This window comes from Martes martes (genome assembly GCF_963455335.1).
Source record: "Martes martes genome assembly, chromosome: 4".
NCBI lineage: Eukaryota > Metazoa > Chordata > Mammalia > Carnivora > Mustelidae > Martes > Martes martes.
In genome coordinates this window covers 88,671,855-88,685,708 of record NC_137891.1, presented here as the reverse complement: position 1 = coordinate 88,685,708, position 13,854 = coordinate 88,671,855, and the positions used below count along the sequence as shown (strand labels likewise).

General features: G+C 38.4%; 1 protein-coding gene across 1 annotated transcript; it reads left to right on the top strand.

The window, feature by feature from the left end:
- Positions 1 to 1,002: 1,002 nt before the first annotated feature.
- LOC308341630 (olfactory receptor 5V1-like) lies at positions 1,003 to 1,962 on the top strand (the record flags this gene model as incomplete). Its single annotated transcript, XM_080801655.1, has 1 exon — positions 1,003 to 1,962. One exon carries the CDS (start codon positions 1,003 to 1,005, stop codon positions 1,960 to 1,962), a length of 960 nt encoding a protein of 319 aa, XP_080657781.1.
- Positions 1,963 to 13,854: the final 11,892 nt, after the last annotated feature.

Below are 13,854 nucleotides of genomic sequence, written 5' to 3'. Positions count from 1 at the left end.
ACCCAGGCGTCCCAATAATGCACTTTCTTATTTAGTCTGTTAATGTGGTAAATTATATTGATTGGTCTTTTGAATATTGAACTAGCCTTGCATTGGAATGGATAACTTAACAGAAAATTGGTACTATATTAATTATATTTTCAGAATATATGTAAAAATTGACTGAGGATAAATTTTGGATTACTAAAGTTTACTTTAATGAGGAAAATTACCTAAGTATATATGATTGTTTAAAATTTCTTATGTCTTATAAATCCTAAAAGACAAATGTTCTCATTGAGAAAAATGAGATCAATTTACATAAAACAAATGAATATAATTTTATTCCGAAGAAATAAGAGATGTTCACAGATATTTCTGTATGAAAAATTTCATTCTAGCGTTTATAATAGCAAAGGGAATGGAAGCAATCTAATGTTTAATCATAAGGGAGATATTAAATTTATTTTGTATGATAGAATAAAATGCATTTGTAGGAATTTGTGCTCCCAATATTTTAAGCCCGTAAGTAGAGATCAAGATTCATATATAGAAAAAGAGACTAGAATGGAATACACTGAACAATTGATTCTGTGAGTTGTTCTATTTTCTTAATTTTTCACAATTAAATTTTATTACTTAAAAAATAAAATATTTACAAAAAAAGAATTTAATGCAGTGAAGCATGCAATGCGAGGAGGCAGATTTAGCAGATCCAGAACTAGATGAGCTTTAAGATAAGGACTATCAGTTTATTGTAGGTTTTGACCAAATCTTCATTTTTTTTTCACCCACCAGCAGTGATGTAAATCCATGGGCAGTCCCTGGGCCTGAACTGGCTGGATTTGTTGAGTGAGAAGTTGTGATTTCTCTGAAGACTTTCCTACACACTTCCATCCACAGTCCAGACCATTCTATATCCAACATTATTTGATGTAACCTTGTAGGTTAACATGCCAATTTAGGGTGCTCTTTGTACATTTTCATTATGACTTTTCTTTCTTTCCTCATTGTTTTGTAGCTATGACACCATTTGAAATGAACAATCAAACAGATGTAACGGAATTCATCTTCTTGGGATTTTCCAACCACCCCAAACTACAGGGTTTGTTTTTCCTGGTTTTCTCAATCATTTACCTGACAACACTTGCGGGGAACATGCTCATAATAACAGCCACTAGAATCAGTCTTGCTCTCCACACTCCAATGTATTATTTCCTCAGCAACCTGAGTTTCTTAGACATCTGCTATACATCCACAACCATTCCAGTCATGCTGGTGAACTTCTTCCGGAAGAAGAAGACCATTTCATATGAGGGCTGCCTTTCCCAGATTTTCTTCCTCGTGACATGTGCTGGCACTGAATGTGTCTTATTGGCTGCTATGGCATATGACCGCTATGTAGCCATTTGCCACCCTCTTCAATATCCAGTCTTCATGAGTGTGAAGGTCTGTGTTTTTTTGGTGACTGGGTCCTGGCTGTGTGGGCTGGTGAATTCTGTGACACACACGGTACTGGCAGCCACACTCACGCTCTGTGGACCCAACCAAATCAGCTACTTTCTCTGTGACATTCCACTGCTCCTGAAGCTCTCCTGCTCAGACACCTCTCTGAATGAATCTGTGCTCCATGTGGCCAGTGCCACCATTGGCCTGAGTCCCTGCCTGTTTACTGGAGTGTCCTACATACTCATTATCTCCACCATTCTTAGGATTCCCTCTGCTCAGGGTAGGAGCAAGGCCTTCTCTACCTGTGCATCCCACCTTACCGTGGTTGTGGTCTTTTATGGAATGGCCAACTTCAACTATGACAGACCCAGAGAAGGTTACTCGCTAGACATGGATATTCTGGTCTCTGTGCTCTTCTGTGTCATAACCCCTATGTTGAACCCCATCATATATAGTCTGAGAAACAAGGAGGTCAAGGGTGCCCTGAGGAAGCTGGCTGGAGGGTATGTGATTCCTGGCAATATTAGTGTCTAAATCAGCAGTCTTCCAAACAGGTATGAAAAATTTCTGAGATTTCCTTTAAACTTCTGCCTTTCTTTCTTTTCTTTTCTTTTCTTTCTTTCTTTCTTTCTTCCTTCCTACCTTCCTTCCTTCCTTTCTTTCTCTCCTCCTCCTCCTCCTCCTCTTCAGTTAGCCAGCATATAGTACGTGGTGTTATATGCATCTAAGGTATTTGTAAATCATAGTTTTAAAGTCCATATCCAGATCCTCAATTCCTACATACCAGCTCCTAAAATTCATCTTTCTCTCCTCTCTTTCCATAAGTACTCTATTTCCACTTTGCGAAGTCATGTTGTGTCAGGTATTTTATGTTAGTTCTCAGCACCATCTCAGTCCTTGTAAGTTCTCTCCACATCATAAGGGCTGAAATCCTGGAAAGGTTATTTCCCAGGCTCCCTTGACAACACAGGTTCCATTACAAATTTTGCCAGTATAAGAATTATACACAAGAGATTAGAATAGAATATAGAAGAAATTGTCTTCTTCTGGATCTGGTAGCAGTGGCAGACTAGTACTGAACTGGCAGAAACAGATTTCTGGGTGACATTAGCTGGTGTTTACAGTCTCCTGTGACAGCTGTTCTTGAAACATAAGGTCACACAGGTATGAAATGAGTGTCTCTCTATAGGGAGGGTAGGGACTTTCATAAAAAGGGTAGTATAACCTTCCTTCCCCTTTTCTGTTCTCCCAACTTTTCCAACACTTTTATCACTTATTTCTTGTGTTAAATTCCTCTAGGTTGAAATATTTACATTAGTTTTTTAATTTCCTCTGTGAACACTTTATTTCCTCTGTTAGCTACAGCATTTTACATCAGAGTCATTCAAAGAAACTGACCCTCAGAGATGGAAGTCAAGGGGTGCCTGCACCCCTTGCTCAGTTGGTTAAGCGTCTGACTCTAAATTTTGGCTCAGGTCATGATCTCAGGGTTGTGGGATTGAGCCCCGTGTTGGGCTCTGTGCTAGGCATGGAACCTGCTTATGATTCTCTCTGCCCCACCTCCCTCTCTTAAAATTAAAAAAAAAGGTGGAAGTCTGGATTGTATATCTGATCTGATGAGTTTAAATATTTTGATGACATCATAGCCAAGGGAAAATGGAAAATCCAATCATTCATAGTGTGCAATGACAAAATGACTCCTTAAAATTATCAACATTGTCTGAAATAAAATATCTATTGGAAACCAGACATTGAAATGCCAAATTACTACTACAATACTACAATTGACTTTTGTGATGGGAATGAAGACTACAAAATTGTTTACTGACTGCATTACTGATTGCAATGGGAGATTTATAGGAAGAAAATGACAGGCTCAAGCATTTAAATTCCTCACTCAAGGCAAGGTCAAACAACCAGGAAATCTTTTATCTCTCAAAACTGATGAGGCTTAATTCAGAACAAAAATCTGATTTTGTGGGTTGCATAATTACAAAGCAATTTGTAAATCCACAACTTCTCTAGGTCTCTTATGTAGCAGTTAGGACACTGACTTGGGTATGAGTGGGACTCTGATCACTAGAATTGGAAAAATATAGTGGATTTGGGCAAATCTTAGAACTTGAACACTTAAATCTTCATTAAATTTCTCTGCCATCAGAAGTAGCCCCTCCTCCCCTATCTGAGGAGACTAACTTTCCCTAAGTTGAAACCCTATAATGATCTCACCTAAGGCAATTGTCTTACAAGTAATGCCAATTCTCTTTTAAGATGTTCACCTACCATCCTTCATTATCTACAGACTCTTAATTGAGGCCCCATTCTAGAATACCCCAGGTTAATAGCACAAAGTATAACCCAGGAGGTTATAATGCTCACACAAAATAAAATGTTAAGATTTTATCATTTTTTTAATTGGTAAAACCCTTGAGAATATGTATGACAATGGATTCATAAAGTGCTAGACCAAGAAGGATAGAACATATTGCTGGATCATTTTGAATATATTTACGTGGGTGCAATTTCCTAGAAATTTTGGATTCAGTGTATTATCTTGAGCAGCTGGGAGGGGCTTTAACAGGTTATTTGGTTGGTTAACCGAAACCTACACTCATTGATGGACTACATGCAATAAAATTCTGATGACAGGATATTCCTGACAAAATGTAAAAGGTGGGATTCAAATCTTCAGGGAAATAAAAATGTTGGATGGATTTATTTTATATGACCATCTTACCCTAAACCCACAAAGTACTCAAGGAGAGAGCAGAGTACATTCCCTTTACCAAAATCTCCTACAAAATGCATTGATAAAGGGAGCACCACCATCTTTATAAAAGCTTGTAGTGGCTGTCCTCTGCAGCCTGGGAATGACACCAGGAGAGGGCATCATTGAAATGGGCTCCCTTATTTCAGTGAGGATAGTGGGGTTCTGAAGTGGTAAAGATCATGTGATTTCACAGAACTCAGAATATTTTAATCTGTAGAGATCTTTGGCAATGATTAAATGATCACATTATCTCTAGATCTGAAATGAATGGTCATCTTACTGTTCAATATAATGAAAAATCCAAAGTCCAATAACTAAAATCATTAATCGTGTCATTACAATGGAGAGCTAGCCTCACCCAGTCAGTTCTCAGACCTTCTGAAACAACCAATTTAATGTGGTTTGAAGGATCTGTGGTGTATGGGCTGCCATATAAAACCCTTGAGGCTCCAGTAGGAGAATTACAGTGCCAATCCCCTAGAATTTAGAGCAAAGCCATGCTCTCTCCTGAAGATAATAACTCTTATCCTTTTGAGAAATAGCTTCTGGCTATTTCTGGGTTGCCATAAGACTGATCATTAGAATGGACACAAACAATGTGATTTTAGCTATTTATATGAACTATGTGTTCTCTGATCTACCATGCTACAAATGTAGGTGAGATAGCACCTCATCATCAAGTGGAAGTGATATATACAATATCAGGCTCCAGATACTCCTGAAGGCCCAAATTAGTGACATCAGCAAGTGATTCAGACTTTCAAACACCTTACTTTACTGCACTAGGACCTTCCTCAACACAAATGCATGGCCTTACAGGATGTTCTTCAAGGCCAATTTGCTGAAGAAGAAAAAATTAGAAACTACTTTACAGATAGTTCCACAAGAAACTCTGGCACTAGCCAGGGTAAATTGATACCACATTATAGCCCCACTTAGGACTGGCCTTGAAGGACACTGAGGAAAATTAATCTTAGTGGGCAGGATTTTGAGCCACAAATCTGGTTGTCTCTTCTGTCTAGAAAGAGAGATGACCAGAAATATGAAGTGATACCACTTCACAGTGGCCAATGATTTAAATTGATGGTCAAGGAACTTAGAGGAAATGAAGCTGGAATATTGCTAACAAGGGCATGTAGGAGGGATGCCTGGCTGGCTCAGTAGGTAGAACACGTGAGTCTTGATCTCATGGTTGTGAGTTCAAGCCTCATGTTGGCAAAGAGCCTATTAACATAAAAAAAGAGGATCTGAGGAAGAAGTATATGAACAAATCCCTCAGAATGAGGTAAACTGTGAAGACATATACATTTTATGGGAATACTTGTTAAACGACACTTATTATAAAGACCCTTTCTCTTGTTAATCACATGGAGAGGATAATATTCTCAGTAGAGGTAAGTCATCTTTTTCTCAACCCACCCACGTGCTTGCTCAGTAGACTCATGTACAAAGTAGTCATGTTGGCAAGGACAGGTATAATGCCATTAGCTCAAGAGCATGGGCTTTCCCTTCATCAAGGCTTATCTGACTACCACCATGTTGAGTGCTCAATTTGCCAACAACTGAAATCAGCTCAGAGCCCCTATATAGCACTATTCCCCATAGTGAAAGATTAACTATACTAAACCATTTTCAACATGGAGAGCAGAGATTTTTTTCCCTCATGTTTCAAGTTTTTATTTAAATTCTAGTTAACATACAGTGTAATATTAGTTTCAGGAGTAGAAATTAATGATTCATCACTTACATATAACACCCAGTGCTCAACACAAGTGCCCTCCTTAATACTCATCACCCATTTAAGCCATCCCTGCCTACCTCCCCTCCATCAACCTTCTGTCTGTTCTCTATAGTTAAGAGACCTTCTAACATTTTGTCTCCCTCTCTTTTTTTCTTTCCCCTATGTTCATTGGTTTTGTTTCTTAAATTCCACATATGATTGATATTATATGGTATTTGTCTTTCTCTGACTGACATTTCGCTTACCATAATGCACTCCAGATCCATCCACATCATTGCAGATGGCAAGATTTCATTCTTTTTGATGGCTGAGTGTTATTCCATTGTATATATCTGTACCACATCTTCTTTATCAATTTTTCAGTTGATGGACATTTGGGCTCTTTCCATAATTTGGCTATTGTTGATAATGCATCTATAAACATTGGATGAAATTGTCCCTTTGAATCTGTATTTTTATATATAAATAAATTTTATATTTATATTGTATAAATGCCTACTAATGCAATTTCTGAGTCATAATATATTTCTATTTTTAACTTTTTGAGGAACGTCCACTCTGTTTTCCAGAGTGCCTGCACTAATTTGCATTCCCATCAACAGTGTAAGAGGGTTCCCTTTTCTTCACATCCTCACCAACATCTGTGGTTTCCTTTGTTGTTAATTTTAGCCATTCTGAGAGAAGTGAGATGGTATCTCATTGTGGTTTTGATTTGTATTTCCCTGATATCAAGTGATGTTGAGCACTTTTTCATGTGTCTGTTTGCCATTTGTATGTCTTCTTTGAAGAAATGTCTGTTCATGTCTTCTTCCCATTTCTTGACTAGATTATTTATTTTTGGGGTGTTGAGTTTGATAAGTTCTTTATAGATTTTGGATATTAGCCCTTTATCAGATATGTGATTTGCAAATGTCTTCTCATATTCCATAGCTTGCCTTTTAGTTTTGTTGATTGTTTCCTTTGCTGTGCAGAGGCTTTTTATCTTGATGAAGTCCCAATAGTCATTTTTACTTTTTTTCTCCTTTCCTCTAGAAAGATGTCTAGTAAGAAGTTGCTGTGGTCGAGGTCAAAGAGGTTGCCACCTGTGTTTTGCTCTAGGATTTTGATTGTTGCATTTAGATCTTTCATCCATTTTGAATTTATTTTTTTGTATGGTGAAAGTAAGAAAGTTGCTGTCCTGTTTTCCCAATACCATTTGTCATGGTCCTGGAAGCCTTAGCCTCAGCAATCAGACAACAAAAAGAAATAAAAGGCATCCAAATCAGCAAGAAAGAAGTCAAACTTTCACTATTTGCAGATGGCATGATACTCTATGGAGAAAACCTGAAAGACTTCCCTTAAAATTATCTAGAATTGGTATGAATCCAGTAAAGTCACAGGATATAAAATCAACATGCCGAAATCTGTTGTACCTCTATACATTGATAATGAAGCAGCAGAAAGAGAAATTAATCAAAGAATAGATCCCACTTACAATTGCAGCAAAAAACATACAATACGTAGGAATAATCTAACCAAAGAGGTAAAAGATCTGTACTCTGAGAACTGTAGGACACTTACAAGAGAAATTGAAGAGGGCACAAGGAAATGGAAAAACATTCCATGCTCATGGATTGAAAGAAGAAATGTTGCTACAATGTCTACAGTACCCAAAGAAATCTAGACATTTAACGCAACTCCTATCAAATACCCACAGCATTTTTCACAGAGGTAGGACAAGCAATCCTAAAATTTTTACAGAACCCCAAAAGATCCAGAATAGCTTGGATCCTGAGACCCATGTAGACATGTGCTACATTCTAAAAGAACTACTTTAGATTTCTACCTTATACAGACAGAAATCTGAGGAATATGTATGGGAACAGAATCTAAGTGTGTGGAATAATGGTGGCAGGAATATAAAATTGTATCAGGCCAAATTTATTGATATGAGTTCAATAAGCAAAGATTCTGTGCTTAATGTTGCAGCTTTAGGAATTAGAGAGGGCCCTGTTTGGCTACTTGTTGAAAACATGAACCAAAAGTGACCTACAGTACAAGGTAGAAATGCAAGACCTGCCTTGGTTTAATGTAGAGAAAGGGATTCAAGGGTTTATAGAGATTGGGACATTAGAGTGTATTTGTCATTTAAAATCAGCTTATCCAACCTAGAAGGGTCCAGAAGACACACATTTCACCATGATTGTGAGAAATAAATTTGTGAGGGAACCCTAGCCTCCTTGAAAAGTTCTGTGATTCCTTTTTGTAGGCCAGAACTTACAGGAGGAAATATGATCACTGAATTGGGAAACCTAAATTCAATGGGAATAATTGGATCCCAGGGGCCAAGTGGCAGCACTCAACCATCAGAGGCAAGGCACACATGGTTACCATAATAAAGAGAAGAAACAAAACAGCAATGAGAATAGTTTGACTTGCATGGATCTATGCTGTTGGATAGTTGATCATGGTTTTCCTAGAATTGAAATAGATAGGAAGCCTATTAAATTGAAAATTTCTAGGTCAAGTGAACATAAGTCTAATGTTATAAAAATCAGAGAGTCACAGACCCTCAATCAATTCCAAGACTTGAGCCACTTTATAGAGTCAGGACCCCCTGAATAAAGGGGAGTCCAGTTCTCCTTGAAGAAGAAGCCTGGTAATTGATACTGTTAATCTTTATCCCCAAAAAGAATTATGGCATTTTACTAAGGTAACTATACATTGGGGAGAAGGAAATAATCAGACCTTTCAAGGATTACTGGAACTCTGGCTCTGAACTGACATTAATTCCAGGAGATAAAACACATCACTGTGGTACATCAGTCAGAGTAGGGGCTTATGTAGGTCAAGTGATCAATGTGGTTTTATCTCAGGTCTGTCTCATAGTGGGTCCAGTATGTCCCCAAGACCCATCCTGTTTTACCCAGTTCTGGAATTCACAGTTGCAATAGACATATAGAGCAGTTGTCAGAATTCTAGCATTGGTTCTCTAACCTATGAAGTAAGGGCTACTATGGTGGGAAAATCCAAGTGGAAGCCACTAGAACTGCCTTTACACAGAAAAATAATAAAGCAAAAGCAGTATTGCATTCTTGGAGAGATTGCAGATTAGAGCTATCATCAAGGACTCAAAAGATGCAGGAGTGGTGACTCTCACCACTCCCGCTTTTAACTTGCCTATTTGGCTTGTGTAGAAGACAGATGGATCTTAGAGATTGACAGTGGATTATCATAAGCTTTACCAGGTGGTGATTCTAATTGCAGCTGTTGTACCAGATGTGGTTTCCTTGCTTGAACAAATCAACACAGTTCCTGGTACCTGGTATGTTGCTATTGATCTGGAAAATGCTTTAAAAAAAAAAAAAAACAAAAGTCTGTAAATCAAGACCATCAGAAGCAGTTTTCTTTCAACAGGCAAGGCCAGCAATATGCCTTCACTGTCTTACCTCAGAAGTATATCAACTATTTAGCACTGTGTCGCAATGTAGTTTGCAAGGATTTTGATTGCCTTTGTCTTCCACAAAATACCCTGGTCCATTACATTGATGGCATTATGCAGACTGGACTTAATGAGCAGGAAGAAACCACTCTAGACTTATTGGTAAGACATTTGTTTGTCAGAAATAAGGAAGTAAATTTGACAAAAATTCAGAGGCCTTCTATCTCGGTGAAATTTCTAGGTGTCCTGCCAGTGGTGTGAGACATCTCATAAGATGAAGGATAAATTGTTGTATCTTGCCCCTCCTCTAACCAGAAGAAGGAAAGGCACAAAGTCTGGTAGACCTTTTTGGATTTCAGAGGCAACATATTTCTCATTTGGATGTGTTAGTTTGGCCCATTTACCAACTGATCTGAAAAGTTATTACTTTTGAGAGGAACCCCAAATAAAAGAAGGTTCTGCAACACGTCCAGACTGTCACTGCAAGCTGCTCTGTCACTTGAGCTATGTGACCCAGCAGATCCAATGGTGCTTTAAGTGGCAGTGGCAGGTAGAGATGCTCTCTGAAGCCTTTGATAGAACATAACATATATAAGAACCACAGCAGCCATGCTTAATTCCTTTCTTTCTTTTTTTTTAACCCCCTATATAGGCATATATAAGTACGTATTTTCTCCCATCTTTTTCTTGTTATTTTTTGTAAGGAGTGTTGGTGGGCAGCTAATTATTTAGCCTTTAGTTATAGGATATCTAGAATGAACTGTGACTAAACTAGAAACAAAACTCACCTAGAGAAAAATATGACTGGTGAGGCTTTGGGACACTGCAATCTGAAAAGAGGGTGAGTGTGTTCTTATATGAGGGACGATTGCTTCATGTTGGAAAAGTCGTTATATTTTTGCTTAGAAGTTTAAGTTGGAATTTAAGGGTGTATGTGGGTTACTTACCAAAGGGGTAAACACACCAGGTATTTGTCTTGACACTCAGTATCATCCTCATCACTCTATGCTCTCTTCTGAATCACAGGGGCTAAAAATCTGGAGACTGAATTTCTACGACTCCCTCACTACTGGAGTTCTGTGTTAGGTTCAGCCAGTAAAAACAGAAGGCACTCTAGAGTTTTCAACTAGAAAGATCTTGCAATAGTGATATTAACTACAGACAAACATGGGATCAAATGAGCTCCAGCATCGATGGTAGCAGTTTATTACATTTCCTGATCTTTGGGAGATATCATCTTCCTTCTACATGTATTCCTTCAATGTTTCCAAAATTCATAGAAATGAATTCTCCATAATAAATGTCTTTCTAGTTGAAATCTCTAGAGTGTCTTCTGTTTTCCTGACTGAATCCTGAGTGATATAAAAGAACTACTTTTGGGGTGCCTGGGTGGCTCAGTGGGTTAAGCCTCGGCCTTCGGCTCAGGTCATGATCTCAGGGTCCTGGGATCGGGCCCCGCATTGGGCTTTCTGCTCAGCAGGGAGCTTGCTTCCCTTCCTCTCTCTCTGCCTGCCTCTCTGCCTACTTGTGATCTCTCTCTGTCAAATAAGTAAATTAAATCTTAAAAAAAAAAAAAAAGAACTACTTTTACCCTTTCTCAGTCTTACTATGGTGCATCAACCTCAGGATAGAGTAATCTCTCTTTTTTTTTAAAGATTTTATTTTTCAGTAATTTCTAAACCCAACATGGGTTTCAAACATACAACCCTGAGGTTAAAAGTCATGTGCTCTACTGACTGAGCCACCCAGGTGCTCCTGTGATAATCTCTGAATACTAATAAGTGTAATAATTAGACTCTTTGGTAACAATAATTTAAAAAATTAAATAACTGAATAAAAAATTAAATTAAGTTTTTAGGGAGTTAATTATTGAGAGAGACGTCTTCATGCATGCAGTCTTTTATTCTCGTTCGGTCACTTAAGAATGGGTCTTGGGCCTGGAATACCTCCTTACCAAGATATGAAGAGCCCATTCAGCCTAAGCTGGGCTTACCACCCTGTATGTGAATATTTTTCCCTATTTCAAACTCAGTGTGTGCTCTTTTGTTAAGCTTAAGTGTGTATCTTAATGGCTCTCAGACATACCCCCAGCTTTCAGTATTTCGGACTCCAGAGGGGGAGAGAAAGAGGTTCTTCTTGAAGCATTGAAAGGGTTACGTATAGGTAAATTACCCTGTGTCAGTTGTGGGGAAAGATCCACTGACTATGAAGGATTAATGCCCCCTTCTGATGTTAATCTCACTCTGTTTCTTCTCTGTGTAAGTGTTGCTCCTTTCAGTGCTTGGCTGCCTTTTGTTTTCCTTGGCAACTGCGATACCAAGATGCAATGGGAAGAAGTGTTTAGAGTCTTTCCCTGGAATTGGTAACCTGTACGTGGTGTTCTGCTCCCCTGGGATAGATAACTGGTGAATGGTGTTCTTCTTGATATTAAGTAGTTCCTAATTGTTTTTTATGAAATTAAAGGGGGACCAAATAAAGTAATTAGCTGATAGATTACTTTTTATATTTACTCAGAAATTTATTTCTGATGCTCTTCATTATTTCTTGAAGAATCAAGATTCCGTCTGTACAATTTCCCTTCAGTATGAAGAACCTTACTTAACATTTCCAATAATGCATCTCTTCTAGCAATACAGTCTCAGTTTTCTTTTACCTGAAATTGCCGTTATTTCACCTTCATTCTAGAAAAATGTTTTCACTCAATACAGAATTCTGGATTGGCAGCTTTTTTCTTTCAACACTTTAAAAATATAGTTACAGGAGGTGGTCCAAGATGGCAGCATAGGAAGACCTTGAAGTCGCTTCCTTCCACAGACACACAGAAGCTACACCTACATATAGAGCAATTCCACACAAAGAAGAACTGAATGATAATCAGACAGCACAGCAAAGTCTATAGGAACCACACAGAGAAGAGTTGGAGGGACAGAGACATGTTATTTATAGGAATCCTATTCCTAATGTGATGACCTGCAGTAGGGGGTGGATATCACTGAGAGGCTCTTATGCAGGTTCACTCACCCTGGGGCACAGCAAAAACAATCAAACAAGCAAACAAACAGATCAAAACCCCCCAAAACCCCGGAAATTTGAAGGGAAACTGGACTATAAATGAAGGAAATCCATTTACCAACCTCAGAGCATTCACCAACCTTTGGAGGGAACTGCTAGAACTCTCTCTCAGACTGGAGGTGCTGGCAAATGCCATTCTTTACATTCTTTCTCCACCATGATAGCATAAATGGGAGCGGGGTCCAGGACACTAGCTAGCATACTAGGGCTTCCCAGCAAGATCCAGACCCCTAGCCTACACCAGCTACAGCCATCAAACCAAGGTGGCTCCCCATCTATACCCACCCCAGTTCCAACCATCACACCTAGGTGGCCCTGGTGCAGTGCTCTCTAGCACCCCCAGCCCATGAACACTTCCAGTTCCATTGATCTCACCAAGGCAGTCCCGGTACAGAGTGCCTGAGGATACCTTGGCTCATGCCCTTTCCCACACCATCTCCAGCCATCCCTCTAAGGTGGTCCCAGTACAGAATGCCCCAGTACCTCACAGCTAAACCCACTACAGCTCCAATCATTCTTCCAACTAAACAAACCTACAGCTAACATCCGATTCTGTGATTTAAAAGCTGAAAGCATTTCCTCAAGATCAGAAACAGGACAAGTATGTCCATTCACACCATTTTTATTCAACATAGTATTGGATGTTCTAGCCACAGCACTTAGGCAAGAAAGATAAATAAACGCTCAAATTGGAAAAAAGGAGGTAAAAACTGTCACTATTTGCAAATGACATAATATTATGTATAGAAAACCACATTCTACAAAAAAAACCTGTTAGAACTAATAAATGAATTCAGTAAAGTTGTAGGGTACAAAATTAAAATACAGAAAATTTTGGCATTTTTGTACAGACGAATAAGCTATCAGAAAGACAAATTAAGAAAACAATTCCATTTACAAATGCATCAAAAAAATCTAACAGTAAGAGTTTTTTTTTTTAATGTCATGTGTTTTATTTATTGTGCATTTGTTACAATCAGAACAGAGCTAATAATCCACACATTCTGGCAGTCCATAGTCTTCTAAGTCTCTAAATTTCCCTCATGTGTGATTTTTTTCACTGGTATTTATTCAATGAGGAAATAGAATGGTCTTGCAGAGTTTCTTACAGCCTGAATTTTACCAGTTGCATCTCTGAGGTGTAATTTAACATTTTTCTCTGTCTTCTGTATTTCCTGTAGGTTGATAGTTGGATCTAGAGGTTTAATTGCTTCTATTGATCTATCTTCAAGTTCATTAATTCTTCTGTGTCTGCTCCATTCTGCTGTTGAGCCCATCTAGTACACTTTAACCAAGACAGTTAAAGACCCCTACCCTGAAAGCTATAAGGCACCGATAAAACAAACTGAAGACACAAATAAATGGAAAGATGTTTCATGGCCGTGGATTGGAAGAATTAATATTGTTAAGATACCCATGTGA